General features: G+C 42.6%; 3 protein-coding genes across 4 annotated transcripts in view; 2 read left to right on the top strand and 1 right to left on the bottom strand.

Annotated features, from left to right (window-relative positions):
* The window catches only part of cox6a1 (cytochrome c oxidase subunit 6A1), a 17,147-nt gene extending 2,741 nt beyond the window's left edge, over positions 1-14,406 (bottom strand). Inside the window, exons 1-2 of the mRNA XM_010754281.3 lie at positions 14,288-14,406; positions 8,978-9,199 (exon numbers count right to left, since the gene is read on the bottom strand). Of these exons, the coding sequence (XP_010752583.3) occupies positions 8,978-9,179 (202 nt within the window). The 5' untranslated portion in view covers positions 9,180-9,199; positions 14,288-14,406. The remainder of the gene's footprint in view (positions 1-8,977; positions 9,200-14,287) is intronic.
* On the top strand, positions 11,602-13,410 carry asgrl1 (asialoglycoprotein receptor-like 1). 2 transcript variants are annotated; one of them, XM_027277505.1, is made up of 8 exons: positions 11,602-11,756; positions 12,080-12,190; positions 12,260-12,343; positions 12,416-12,484; positions 12,573-12,611; positions 12,689-12,828; positions 12,968-13,083; positions 13,163-13,410. In XM_027277505.1, the coding sequence occupies exons 2-8, from the start codon at positions 12,112-12,114 to the stop codon at positions 13,314-13,316; spliced, it is 681 nt and encodes a 226-aa protein (XP_027133306.1). In that variant the 5' UTR covers positions 11,602-11,756; positions 12,080-12,111; the 3' UTR covers positions 13,317-13,410. The 2 variants fall into 2 exon arrangements, with proteins under 2 accessions (XP_027133306.1, XP_027133307.1); XM_027277506.1 differs by having other exon boundaries at positions 11,602-11,799; positions 12,098-12,190.
* Positions 14,326-15,081, top strand: part of pla2g1b (phospholipase A2, group IB (pancreas)) — a 2,316-nt gene continuing 1,560 nt past the window's right edge. The window contains exons 1-3 of the mRNA XM_027277507.1: positions 14,326-14,442; positions 14,517-14,673; positions 14,745-14,872. Coding sequence (XP_027133308.1) covers positions 14,406-14,442; positions 14,517-14,673; positions 14,745-14,872 — 322 coding nt within the window. The 5' untranslated portion in view covers positions 14,326-14,405. The remainder of the gene's footprint in view (positions 14,443-14,516; positions 14,674-14,744; positions 14,873-15,081) is intronic.

Here is a 15,081-nt window from a genome sequence, read left to right as displayed (position 1 = left end):
TTCATGATTTTTCTGAACTGGAACTTGTAATCAATATTTATTTAGTAAAACTGATTCAAATTATGTAGACATAAACAGGAAAGTCATATTTAAAGCATTTCATTTTATTGGCTTATGGTGCAAACATGCACAGTGCAATAGAAAAAAGAAATAGGAGGGAAATATAAAATGAAAGCGTTAATTTTGGACAGCCAAACTATATATATATATATATATATATATATTATATATATGAAATTATATATTAGTTCTTAATAGCTGAGTTCCTGTTTAACATATGTTGTATACCTGCAGTATTGTAAATAAACAATAATTTTCCTCCGTGGATTATTAAAGTGTTTCTGATTTCTGATACAGATGTAACGATTACACTATCTACTCTTATACCTTAACCGTTGTACTCTGCACTGCTTCAACACTTTTATTGTTCATAGCAAACTGCAGATGATTCAATATCAAGTGTTTTGCAAAATCGGAAAAAACAGAACCTGAAAACCAGCTGTTAAAAAAACCATAAACACATGGACCATAAAGGACGTTTCTTTAAATCATCAGTGTGTTCTCTTTAGAAGGTTTTTTAGATTTACATACTGCATAGTTCACTGTCACTGGGTTTTATTTAATACGGTTATTTACACATGTGTATATATTGTTAAAGTTTTGTTTTCTTGACTGTCTCACTGACTGTGTTGGCAGCTGCTGGTAACAAAAAAACTGGTATAAAAAGTGTTTTGGAGACGTCACATACAGCAGCGGGGCTTTGTACACAGTGACGTACTTTATTATATATTATAATTGCTTTCTATTTCTTCTTATTATTCATTATATTACTCAGAAAATAATAAAAGCACATTAATGTCAGGTGGGATCGTTCAGAGTTTTATCAACGATAAAAGTTTCATTGGAGTTTTAAACAACCCATGACGCACGTAACTACATATGAGCATCCAATAATAATATAAATAATATTAATATTGCGGTGATGAAATCACGTTTTACGACGCTCGATCGATGCTGCCTTCCCACAGTGAACCGCGAGCACGCGCCGCGCCTGACGCGCGCCGTGGCGGGATTGGATCCGGATCAGACCGGACCCGCTGCTCGGTGCGGGGACGTGCGGGACACGTCCGGTTGCACTTGAAGTGGAGTCCCCGGTTAAATCCTGGACCGGGTCTGGGACTGTAAACAAATGTCCGCCTTTTGGCTCCGTTTCAGACTGACACCTTAAATCATGTAAAAATCATTTTAATATTCTTCACATGAAATTAAACACAGGAATAATAATAAAAAAAACTGATAACACAAAACAACAAATACTCATATTAACATAAAAAACGAAATAAAAAATATTTTAAACAACAACGCTCAAATTAGTGGCTAAAAACATTTAAAAATAAACATGGATATTTTGTGTTAGTGTGAAAGTTAAACTAAGCTAAAAACATGATACAACATATAAATACATTTAAAAATCAGCAAACTGTGTAAATATAAATACCGCACAACCGGTCAGGTTGGGTCCAACTGAGACAAAACTCAAAGAGTTCAGGAGCGCACAAAGTCCAAGAAAGCAAAACATTGCGAAAGACTGGTGACCTGAAACCCTCATGGGGCATCTCCGTTTCTTCTTCTTACTGCCGGGTCGGGTCGTTGTCGCGGTTTGTTCCAGCATCCTCCTGAAGGATCCCGAGGTTCCCCCAGATGGTGCACCTCCTCACTGTCTGAGTCATGACCAAAGCTTGTTGACCATCGTGAGGTTGTGACCAGCAGACGGACTCTGGAACCACAACAGCCTAAGCAGTACTGTCGACACCGCACCGACCGCGCCGGTCTACCATCTCACTCTCCTTGAAGTCCTCTGTGAGTCGCGTTCCTCAGGGTTGAAAATTGACCGTTGACTGAGGCGTGGTTATTGAACCTGTCTGACTTAACGAATCAAAAACTGTTTCGATAACTTTAAATATAATAACACGTTCTCACATCAGCTGTTTGTCCGTGAATAAGATTCTTTCTTCCAGCTCTTCTCTCATCTTCAGCGCTCGAACGCCATCTGCTGCTCGCGGTTCTCGATCGTCCTTCTGAGGTAGCAGCAGTAAGCGCCGAAGTCTTGCGTCTGTTTCTGAAACAAACGATAGAACATCACGTCTTCTCACGTGCGTTCTTTATTCGTTTAAACCTTCGACCGGACACGATGAACTGCACCTCAAGCGCCCTGAGTCGCGGTCGAGGCCGCGCATGCCGAGCTGGTCTTCTCCGGAAAGCTGCTGCTGTCAACTCTCTGCAACAAAGCCCAGACTTTAGAGATCTACAGACTTTAAACATTCACAGATGTTTTCGAGGAACTCCACGGCTTCAAAACTGAGCGTCGCTGACGGTCCGTCTCGTCGCTGCTCGACTCTCTGGTTCGGCCTTCGTTACGGGCAGGAGGAGGACAGGGTGGCCTGAGACTGTTTGGAGGTTGAAGGAGGTTGAATGAGGTGAGGAACTCCTGACGGGGTTACAAACAGAAGTTCACCTACCGCTGATGAAGGAGCTGTCCGACCCCGTCAGCGGTTCAATACACGCCCCTCCGGGCACGACCTCCATCCTCAGCCCGCCGTCTTTGTGCCTGCAGGACGTCGTCCTCCGCCGAGGTCAGGGACGGCGTTGTGGACCGCCCTTCTCCCCTCGGACCTCGGCTCGTCTTTCTTTTTGGCTGTTTGGACAGATCAGAGAGTCAAGACGCTCGGCTGACGCGATGACTCATAAAGACGGAGACATGTACCTGTTTTGAACGATGTTTTTATGTTTGACCTCACCTGCTGCCACGAGCGCTTGTAGCCGCTGTCCCGACACCCTGAAGAAAGACGAGTCCCAGATGTAGAAGGACGCCGTGAGATGAGTCAAAAGTAGAGTTTGTGTTTTGTCTCTGACGGACTCAGATTGGAGGATTTTAACCTGCTGAAGGAGCTACTGATCCAGCTCTACATCGTCTATCACTGTCCTTTTTGGATCAGCCACCAAACGGGACAAGGATGGACAGTCAGGACCGGAGCAGACCTCCAGTCAGGACTTCTACATGTCTGGAGTCAGGACCCAAACAGACCCTGGACTCAACCTGTTCCACCTCTTCTCCTCTGGGAGGTGCTACAGATCACCAAAAATAACCAAACAACCATGAGACTCCAGTGAGATGGTTGTTTGGCTATTTTTTGGTTGATTTCTTATGGTTCTCCAAGGATCCACCCTGACCATCAAGGTTCCTTCAGAGGATCTACCCTGACCATCAAGGTTCCTCAAGAGGAACCACCCTGACCATCAAGGTTCCTTCAGAGGATCTACCCTGACCATCAAGGTTCCTCAAGAGGATCCACCCTGACCTCAAGGTTCTCCAGAGGAACACCCTGCCATCAAGTTCCTTCAGGAGGCTTCTACCCTGACACATCAAAGGTTCCTCAAGAGGAACCACCCTGACCATCAAGGTCTTCAGGGATTCTACCCTGACCATCAAGGTTCCTCAGAGGAATCCACCCTGACCATCAGGTTCTCCAGAGGATTTCCACCTTGACCATCAAGTTCTTAGAGGAACACCCTGACCATCAATGTTCTCCAGAGGATCCACCCTGACCATCAAGGTTCTCCAGAGGAACCACCCTGACCATCAAGGTTCCTTCAGAGGAACCATCCTGACCATCAAGGTTCTCCAGAGGATCCACCCTGACCATCAAGGTTCTCTAGAGGAACCACCCTGACCATCAAGTTCTTCCGAGGATCCACCCTGACCATCAGGTTCTCTAGAGGACCACCCTGACCATCAATGTTCTCTAGAGGAAACCACCCTGACATCAATGTTCTCCAGAGATCCACCCGGACTATCAAGGTTCTCTAGAGGAACCACCCTGACCATCAGTTCCTTCACGGGATCACCCTGCCTCAAGGTTCTCCAGAGGAAACACCCTGACCATCAAGGTTCTCTAGAGGAACCACCCTGACCATCAATGTTCTCCAGAGGATCCACCCTGACTATCAAGGTTCTCTAGAGGAACCACCCTGACCATCAAGGTTCCTTCAGAGGAACCACCCTGACCATCAAGGTTCTCTAGAGGAACCACCCTGACCATCAAGGTTCTCCAGAGGAACCACCCTGACCATCAATGTTCTCCAGAGGATCCACCCTGACCATCAAGGTTTCTCCAGAGGATCCACCCTGACCATCAGGTTCTCCAGAGAACCACCCTGACCATCAAGGTTCTCCAGAGGATCCACCCTGACCATCAAGGTTCCTTCAGAGGATCCACCTGACCATCAAGGTTCTCCAGAGGAACCACCCTGACCATCAGGTTCTCCAGAGGATCCACCCTGACCATCAATGTTCTCCAGAGGATCTACCTGACCATCAGGTTTCTCCAGAGGATCCACCCTGACATCGGCTCCGTGCAGACTTCACTGGGGATGTTATTGATCGACTGTCTGTCACAATCTGAGCGTGTCCGAGACAAAAAACAAACATTTGGTGCCTGAACTTTGTCACGTGGATTCAGGTTCCTGAAGTTTCTTCTTACGCGTTGATCTTGTCTGCGATCCTCTGCCAGGCTTCCTCTCGGAGTTTGGAGGCCGTGGTCGTGTTGGACTTGGCGGTCAGGACTCTCTCTCTTCTTCATACGACCTTAAGAGAGTTCCTGCTCTTTGGGTGAAGAGAGCTCGCTCGTGTTTTCTTCCATCGCGTAGACGTCCTGTGGAACGACGGAGAAGGTGACGGAAACGGAAACACAGAAACATAGAAACATAAAAACACAGAAACACGGAAAACACAGAAACAGAAACCTGCGAGTCTGATGTTTGAACTCACCTCTGTCACACTCATCTGCTCTGTGCTCGATTACCTCCCTTCCCGTGCTGAGCGGGTGCGCGCGCAGTTCTCCGAGCCTTTGAAGCTGGGTTTAGTCATCGAACCCGGCTCGAACCCGCGCGCCGGTCCGTCCCGCCGCGCGCGCTCACGTGCGGTCATCACGGTGCGGTCCGTGTACGGAAGCCGGCACGAGGGGACGGCAGGTGAAGCCGGATATCCAGCGCGCGCTTTGTTAACCCGGATTTAATATTCAGCTTAAGGCGCGCTCACGTGGAGGAGGCGGGGTCTGCGGCTGAAAGAGTTCACGTGGGGCGGGTCACGCGCGTCTTATTAACCGTTAATAAGTTTAATAAGAGATAATTAACATATTATTAATTTATATTTGACTGTTTTAATTCATTTATATTATTTATTATTCTGTTTTTATTTATTATGACTTTTAGTAAATATTTAAAGACCTCTGTTACCTGAACAGGTTGGATTTTGTTTTATTTGGAAATGGTTACATTCATCCACCACAGAATAGTTTTAAATTAAAAATATAAATATATATTTTGTACATACATGTACATATGCTCCTGTAGATAAAGCTATAACAATAATCATCTTCTCTTATGTTATATACATCAGTGTTGTTTACAAACATGAGATGGCCAGAATATTAGAACACAATATAAATATATAATACAGTCCCTGTTCAACAGCAGGACAACCAATAATAAACATTTAAACTGACAGTGTCGAGCTTCATGAATTTATATCAGAGTTCTAATAAGTGAACATCAGTGGTTATATATAGAAACATGGATATATACACCGGGAGTGACGAGGATTGGGTCACAGCCTGCTGGTAAGTGTAAATATAAAATATACATACATAGAGACAGATATATATATGTATGTATGTATGATAAGTATATATATATATAGATGATTATATATATAGAATATATATACTATAAGATACATATACAGTACATAGCACAACCATATATAGTATATATATATACGACAGACAGTATAGATATATACAGACAAAAACATATAGAGAGATCATATAGTATATATACATAGATAATATACATAGACATACATACATACAAGATATATATATAAACAACACAGACAGAAACTAGAGATAAGAGTATATATATCATCTATATATACAATATATAATCTATAAACATACTATATACATACATATATATAAGATACATACATATATTCTATATATAATATATATATATTCACATCCATATAATATACACATACATTATATATATATACACCACATATATCTATCATAACATACACTATCTCTTATTATCAAAACAACATATAAATTACATATTATTATATACAACATATACACATACTATATATATACATATATACACACACATATATACTATATACACACTATATATAATAACATATAATATACACACATAGATCAGAGGAGTTTTCTAATATTTTGTCTACTCTTCTGAATATGATTTAACACTGTAACCTGCAGCTTGATAATAAAGACAGAGTTAAATAACTCATTAAATGTTTATTGTTGTATTTGGTTTCATGGAGCTTGCGCTGAGGAAACGACCTGATGTGACTTACAGCCAGTTGTTTGATTACAGGTGGCTCTAAATTAATTGTTTTAATCAGATTGTGATCATCCAGACTTCTTAATCTGACGTCACACCAACAGTTTTGCTGAAAAAACATGAAATAACTTTAATAAACCTCAGTCTGGTGGAGTGACTTCTCATTTTTTCTTTCAGTTTGAATAAAATAAATGTAACTTCTGTGTCATCAAACTCAAGGTGACGGATGACGTCACCTGTCTGGTGCTTTTACTGCAGCGAGTCGGCTGTGTTTCCTGTCTACAAGAAGAACCAGGCGTGCTGGAGGTAATATAGTTACTTTAATTTAAGTCAAGTTATAAGCAGACATTTTTGTTTGGTGGTCGGAGTTGGTTTCGGGTGCTCCATGACGGAGCACGGAGGTAAACAACACAAACATGGAGAGTAAACGGAGGGTGAGGTGTGGTTCCAGTAACTATCTGAGGAGGGTGAAGGCGGGTGACCGGCTGGGTCCCTGGCCCGGTGAGGTCCGTCTGGTCCGGAGGGCTTCACTCGTCGTGGCCCTCGTAGCCGTCAGGGAGAGCGTTAAGGTGAGGGTTGTGGAACAGAGATTTGTTGCCGTCTCCCCACGGGAAGCGCTGTGAGGAATCAAACACACGACACCGTCAGCACGACACACCACCACACAGAGGCGGCGTTTTCATTGGTACTTTGAGCTGAGGTCCGACCTTGGAGCGATGCGGAGGTGGGTGTACGGGATGAAACTCGCTGCTCCATGGCTTTGCTGCTGCTCCTTCAGGTACATGTTCAGCATGCACACGGCGACACCAGGGCCAGAGCCACCACGAAGGTCAGAATCTTCCAGGTCTTAGCTGCAACACGACAAGACGGACAGAAGGTCAGACTGAAAGAACGACACGTCAGTCAGGAGAGGGAAGTTCTGACTTCAAATTAAAACTGCTCAGATTTATTTCAGCTCCTGAAACTTGAAGATTTCTGCTTTTTGTCTCTGTGACAGAAACTGATGTGAAGTATTTTCTCTGTACGAGCTGAAATCTTTATCATCAGACACTGTGCAGATGATGGAAGATGTTTCTCGCGTGGTTCAGTCACAGTTTGGTTCAGAAAAAGGTTCAAGGTGACGTCAAATATTTAGTTTCCTGTCACAGAAAGACTAAAAACAGAGATGACAGAACGTTTACACTTGAGTCAGATGAATGCGTCAAAGTACTCCGTGTTCAGTCGTCAGATTAACGAGCACGCATCAGATCAATAAACGATCAGACGGGAACCACACATGCTGATCAGAGAGGAACTGAGAGTCGGCGGATCAGTGACGCTCTGTATTGTTGATTTGTTTTAATCTGAGCATTTAAATGAGCGATGACATCGTTCACATTTTCAGGTTCCACCCCTTGTAATTTGTTAAACCTCATTTACAAAATAAAAGACCAAAAAAAAATGAAAGAAACAAAATATGTGAAATATTTCAGTTGTCCTCTTTTCCGTTTTCTTCATAAAACATGTGTTTTAAAATCTATAGATTCTATAAAGCTGCAGATCTCGTGTCTGCACGTTTATAGTTTTATTTTGTATTTTTACGTTTTAAAGAGTTTAAACATCATGACGCTAACTTTAGCCTGCAGGCTACGTCCACGTTTAATTTTTCAATTAAAACTAATTAAGTCAACCTGGAGACTTCATGCTGTTTAGGTCATCAGTCTTAGTCTTTCGGTCAGTCTTTAAGGTTCATAGTCTGTTAGGTTGTAGTCTCAGTCTTTCTTTTTTTTATAGTTCGTTGTAGTCATAGTCCTTGTCCTAGGTCAGTCGTAGCTTTAGGCAGTCTTCAGTCTTTAGTCACTAGTTTTAGGCAGTCGTAGTCTTTAGGTCGCAGTCTTTAGGTTGTAGTCTTTAGGTCGTAGTCGCAGTCTTTAGGTTGTAGTCTTTAGGTTGTAGTCTTTAGGTCGCAGTCTTTAGGTCGTAGTCTTTAGGTCGTAGTCGTAGTCTTTAGGTCGTAGTCTTTAGGTCGCAGTCTTTAGGTTGTAGTCTTTAGGTCGTAGTCGTAGTCTTTAGGTTGTAGTCTTTAGGTTGTAGTCGTAGTCTTTAGTCTTCAGTCTTGTCGTAGTCTTTAGTCTTGTCGTAGTCTTGGTGTTTAGACAGTCGTAGTCTTTAGTCTTTAGTCTTGTCGTAGTCTTTAGACCGTAGTCTTGTTGTAGTCTTTAGTCTTGTCGTAGTCTTAGTGTTTAGACAGTCGTAGTCTTCAGTCTTTAAGCAGTCTTTAGTCTTGTCGTAGTCTTGGTGTTTAGACAGTCGTAGTCTTTAGTCTTTAGTCTTGTCGCAGTCTTTAGTCTTTAGTCTTGTCGTAGTCTTGGTGTTTAGACAGTCGTAGTCTTTAGTCTTGTCGTAGTCTTTAGTCTTTAGTCTTGTCGTAGTCTTGGTGTTTGTTGTCTGTTTGCAGCTCAAAGTCGTCGAGCTAACGGCTAATGCTAACACAGGAGCAAGGTCACTGCGACAAACTGAGACAAACTGTCGTAAAACAACCGACACGAGTCAAACGCGGGAAAGTTACCGGAGTGTTCGCCGTGTCCGTGTCCCGCCGCCGCAGAGAGCTGCCGCCGGTCCCGGTTCAGCGGAGACCGGGTCACAGACCGGAGCGGAACCCGGAGCGCCTGAGAGAGCCGAGCCAGAGCCGCCATTTTCCTGTCTGAGAGAGCCGGGGACCGGAAGCACCTTGTAAAGACAGGGGTCACGTGACGGCGAGGCCGCGTCATGAGGCGGCGACACAGCGCGACTTAACGGGAAACCAGAGAAATTATAAAAACACAAATTAACAAAAAATGATTAATTATTATTTAATATTTTAATTACACTGAATAAAGTTAGTCTGCATGATTTTGACTGAAGCTGCAGTTCCTCTAACGTCCACCTGAGGCTGGCTCCAGCAGTGAGTCAGTCTCCATAAGTCCCCATGTCCAAATGTCCAACTTCACAGCAGAAATAAACATGTTTACAGCCTGGTACAAAAAACAGTTTTGGTCTCTGTAGCTAATTTCCCCGTTCATGACAACTGTACTGAGCTAACAACGAGCTAACAACGAGCTAACAACAACGAGCTAAAACAAGCTAACAACAGGCTAAAAACAAGCTAAAACAAGCTAACAACAAGCTAAAACAAGCTAAAACAAGTTAACAACAAGCTAAAACAAGTTAACAACAAGCTAAAACAAGTTAACAACAAGTTAACAACAAGCTAAAACAAGTTAACAACAAGCTAAAACAAGCTAAAACAAGTTAACAACAAGTTAACAACAAGCTAAAACAAGTTAACAACAAGTTAACAACAAGTTAACAACAAGCTAAAACAAGTTAACAACAAGTTAACAACAAGCTAAAACAAGCTAAAACAAGTTAACAACAAGCTAAAACAAGCTAAAACAAGTTAACAACAAGCTAAAACAAGTTAACAACAAGCTAAAACAAGTTAACAACAAGTTAACAACAAGCTAAAACAAGTTAACAACAAGCTAAAACAAGCTAAAACAAGTTAACAACAAGTTAACAACAAGCTAAAACAAGTTAACAACAAGTTAACAACAAGTTAACAACAAGCTAAAACAAGTTAACAACAAGTTAACAACAAGCTAAAACAAGCTAAAACAAGTTAACAACAAGCTAAAACAGGCTAAAACAAGTTAACAACAAGCTAAAACAAGTTAACAACAAGCTAAAACAAGTTAACAACAAGCTAAAACAAGCTAAAACAAGTTAACAACAAGCTAAAAACAAGCTAACAACGAGCTAACAACAAGCTAACAAGCTAAAAACAAGCTAACAACGAGCTAACAACAAGCTAACAACAAGACAACCAACTGAGCTAACAACAGGCTAACAACAAGTTAACAACAAGCTAAAACGAGCTAACAATGAGCTAACAACAAGACAACCAACTGAGCTAACAACAAGCTAACAACGAACTAACATAAGTTAACAACAGGCTAACAACGAGTTAACAGCAAGCTAACAACAAGATAACAACAGGCTAACAACGAACTAACATAAGTTAACAACAGGCTAACAACGAGCTAACATAAGCTAACAACATGCTAAAACAAGCTAACAACAAGACAACCAACTGAGCTAACAACAAGCTAAAACAAGCTAACAACAAGCTAACAACGAGCTAACAGCAAGCTAACAACGAGCTAACAACATGTTAAAACAAGCTAACAACGAGCTAACAACATGCTAAAACAAGCTAACAACAAGACAACAAACTGAGCTAAAACAAGCTAACAATAAGCTAGTGTTTATTCTGTAGGTTATAGATATTTCTGTCTGTTTATTGTGTGTTTTTTTTTGTTTTGTTTTTTGCCGTTTCTACTTTTTTCTAATTTTGTAGTGTATGCTTCACTTTCCTCTGCTGCTGTAACACGTAAATTTCCCCGTGGTGGGATGAATAAAGTCTATCTAATCTAATCTAAAACAAGCTAACAACAAACTAAAACAAGCTAACAGGCTAACAACAAGCTAAAAGAAGCTAACAACAAGCTAACAATGACTAAAACAAGATAAAGTAGTAACCTCTGTGGCTCTAATAATACTCAATAATTTTTTAAGACATATTTTTTGGTCTTTTCAAACTTTTTTTATTTTGACAGAGACAGCTGAAGAGTAACGGAGAGAGAGAGATGGGAACGACATTTGGGAAAGAGCCACAGGTCGGATTCGAACCCTGAACTTCTGCGGCAAAGACTGAGCCTTCGTACACGGGGCGGCTGCTCGACCAACTGAGCTAACCAACACCCCGAATTTCTAATATTTAATATTTAATTAACAATGAGCTAAAACAAGATAACAACAATTTAACAACCAAGCAGCAACCTCTGTGGCTGGTAAATGAAGCCAATGTGGAAGTACCAATAACTGCAGTTCCTCTAACGTCCACCTGAGGCTGGCTCCAGCAGTGAGTCAGTCTCCATAAGTCCCCATGTCCAAATGTCCAACTTCACAGCAGAAATAAACATGTTTACAGCCTGGTACATAAAGCTAACTAATACAAACATAGCCATCTATTAAAATGCAGAGAATAAGATAGTTCACAACCTTTGGGGTCATGTCCCACAAATGTTACATTAATTTTTCAGACGAATGAATGTGTGCGTACACGTCATGATATCAATGAAACAACCTCTCACTTCCTGTGTCCGTTAACGAGGATAAATAACGAGTGAACAACCTGGAAACATTTTGAGGTTCAGCAGCGTTTCTCTTTAAAAGGGGAGGACGGTCCGCGGTCTCACGGTCAGAGTCCAGTTCAGAGACATTCAGAGGTTTTCTGGTGGATCGCGGTGAGTCCCGAACGTTGGTTTTGTTGGAGTTCACCTTTAAGATGTAAAGTTTTCAACCTTTATAGAAACATGTAGAAATGTGCTTTAATCAGTGTGACACTTTGAAAACAGCTTAAATTAAACTCGTCTGTTTACAGATAAAAACAACACTTTAATATTAAAATGTGTCTTCTGTGAGGTATGAAGTGAAATTAGCTCTGTATCTTTGTAATAAACTGTACATAAAGACAGAAGTCTGTTATTTATCGAGCCGTTAATCGTTAACTAAAGCAGATTTAGGTGACCTCTTCCTCGCCGTTGAACTCTGGACTGTTTATTGTCAGATTATATTAAATCAAACGAAGAATCTGTCAGAATGGATGCAGAGTATCACCAGTTTGGGTCACCTGACAGCAGCCCGGGCCATGCAGGCGACAGAACGACGCCACGGACAGGTACGACGCGTGATGTGACTCGTCAATGAGGGCGTGAGGTCATGAAATAACACCTGCGGATGGTTACAGGTCTGAGGAGGATGGTGGGATACGTCCTGTACGGAGTCCTCGTGCTGCTGCTGTTGATCCTGCTGATGGTCACCGGGATTAAATGTACGGCCGTGAACATTTTTATATTCATACGAACGCCGTTTGTCTGATGGCGTAACGTGTTTTTGTGTCCAGTCACTCAGGTAAATCAGGAGATCTCTGGCATCAAACTTCACCTGGAGAGAATCGGACAAGCGTCTTCAGGTCAGGAGACTTCTTCAGCGACGAGATGATGATGATGACGATGATGATGCAGACATACAGGTGATAGTTGTTTCTTTCCGATCTAAAGGTGTGACCGTGCAGGTGAAGAAACTCGTCCCTGTTAAAGGTAAGCCAACTTTAAACCGTTAAAATCTGATTTCTCGGAGGGTTTTCTGGGCGTTTCTTGCATCTTCATCTCTGCAGGAACGTGTCGCGAGCGCTGGGTGTCCTTCCAGAGAAGCTGCTACCTGCTGTCCACCAACGCCGTCACCTGGAACGAAGCCGAGAAGCAATGTCAGACACTTGGAGGACACCTGGTGGTCCTGAACAACGTGGAGGAACTGGTGAGAGCTAACAGCCAAACATCAACAAGGTCACAACAGCTTGACTTACGTATTGTCCAGCTCCTGTTCTGGCACGACACTGGCTCTGCTCCCCATTCAGGCCTTAAAATGACATGTTTGTATTTCATTGTTCTTCCAGGACTACCTGTCAGGAATCGTTGAAGTCCACTATAACTACTGGATCGGACTGGTGGAGCGGGAACACGAGGGACACTGGAGCTGGGTGGACGGGACCAACTTCAACTCAACCGCAACGTGAGCGCAAACGTTAAACGTGAAGTTTAAGAAATCACAAAGAAACGTTGTGAAATGTTGTTTGTACGTTTGCGTTCAGTTTCTGGGATGACGGTCAGCCGGACGACTGGGACTACAGGGTGAACGGAGAGGACTGCGGGCAGCTTCACGCCTCCGAGGTACGAAAACGCAAGCTGTGGAACGACGCGGCGTGTAACCTGAAGTATCAGTACATCTGTGAAACCACGGCGTGAGAGGAAGACTGAAGCCTCATGGGAAATGATGTTTGTAATCACGTGATCATATGAAGAGCTTCTGTATGTGTGAGGCAATAAAACATGAATATGACGACGCCTGCTCTCCTTTATTGATCTTATGGACCGCTCCGATCAGAGGGAGTCAGTCCAAAACCTAATTAACGAGCTGGAATGTTGTTGAAATGACTGAACGTTGTTTTTAAAGATAATTTTTTCAAGCTTAATTTGACAGAGACAGCTTGAAGAAATCACAAAATGGGAATTAAAATTCAGTGAAACGAAGCGACGTGCTGGAGGAGGAGCCGTGAGTCCGGTTCATCAGACGAGGAACATGAAGCTGAACATTGGAGAGAGGTGGTCACCCAACGTGTGCCTCATTATGCAACATGTATGTTTACATGCACACTTTAACCACGCAGCTTCAGGAAAGCGGTGTGAACGCAACGTGTTGACACAGCTGACTGCTGGACAGTTACTCTACACACTGAGCGATGATCTACACACACAAATCTGAACATGAAGGAGACAAAAACTTTCCAGTTTCTAACCTGAACTCTTAAAAACACTTTTTTAAAGGAAGTTTGGTCGATTCTCAAGACGTCTTTGTGCAGTTTTACTTCATAAATACAGTTTATTATGATTATTTTTACTCCAGAGGTGAGTTCCTTAGAAACAGAAGATCAGATTATGATTTTTAATTAACAAAACAGTTGCATGATCGAGTTTCAGAGGTCGTACATGAACCAAAAATATAAAAAATACAGTCTAACATTTGTTTTCTTGACCTTGGTATAGTTTCAGCTGTTAGGCACGCTGATCCTGAACAAAGCACCAAACCTCGTTAAACTACCAGTTTAATTAGATGTATCTGACACTTTCCCTAAACTCTGTTCAGCAGCTTCTCCACAGAGAAAACTCGTAGCCGGAGGCGTTACAAATACGTGTTGAGACGAATAAAGAAATCTCACCAGATGTAGGAATTCTGTCAAGTTGACAGTCTGAGTTCGAGTCCCACCCTCGTGTCTTATCACCTCCCGTCCTATAAGAAGAGGCTGCAGTGACGTTCAGGTCCTTCAGACTGCAGTCATGAAGCTCACCGCTCCTCTGCTGCTGCTGCTCGCCGGTGAGAAACAGACTCAGCCGTCAGTGAGTTCTCATTCTTTGACTCGATCTTCATTCTTCTGTTTTCGCCTCCAGCTCACGCCGTCAGCGGCACTCTGCTGCCCAGAGCCTTGTGGCAGTTTGGCACAATGATCCAGTGCGCTCAGCCCGGCGTGAACCCGTTCCTGTACAATAACTACGGCTGCTGGTGCGGCTTTGGCGGGAAGGGCACGCCTCTAGATGACTTGGACAGGTGAGGAAACACTTCAGTGTTCTCACTCCTGATTGGTGGACTCCTCTCTGAACATGCATGGTGTGTCTCAGGTGCTGTGAGGTTCACGACAGATGTTACCGAGCCAGCAGATTGGCCCCCGGATGCACTGCTGTCGCCGACCTTCCTTATGTCCTCGTTTATGACTTCAGCTGTTCCAACGAGCAGGTCACCTGCTCAGGTAAGACTCAACACTCACACATTTATGTGTCAAGGGAATTTATACAGAATAAATAATAAATTTACAGTAAAGTACTGTAATATTTCTTTTTTATACACCGTGTACGTGGTTTCTTTTGATTTAAAACAAAGTTGACGTTACAGAAAAAGAGAAAAATCTTTAAATCTACCTGCATAAAAACACCTTTTTCCCCTTTTTTGTGTCTTTCA

Source organism: Larimichthys crocea, chromosome III, assembly GCF_000972845.2.
Source record: "Larimichthys crocea isolate SSNF chromosome III, L_crocea_2.0, whole genome shotgun sequence".
Classification (NCBI taxonomy): Eukaryota; Metazoa; Chordata; class Actinopteri; family Sciaenidae; genus Larimichthys; species Larimichthys crocea.
The sequence above is the reverse complement of the archived record's forward strand: the minus strand, read 5'-3'. Positions and strand labels throughout refer to the sequence as shown.

Excerpts from the sequence above, each read along its gene's own strand:
- asgrl1 (XM_027277505.1), top strand. The coding sequence starts at position 12,112 with ATGGATGCAGAGTATCACCAGTTTGGGTCACCTGACAGCAGCCCGGGC. Across the intron at positions 12,485-12,572 it reads AATCGGACAAGCGTCTTCAG|GTGTGACCGTGCAGGTGAAG; the intron begins GTCAGGAGACTT and ends TCCGATCTAAAG. Across the intron at positions 13,084-13,162 it reads AACTTCAACTCAACCGCAAC|TTTCTGGGATGACGGTCAGC; the intron begins GTGAGCGCAAAC and ends GTTTGCGTTCAG.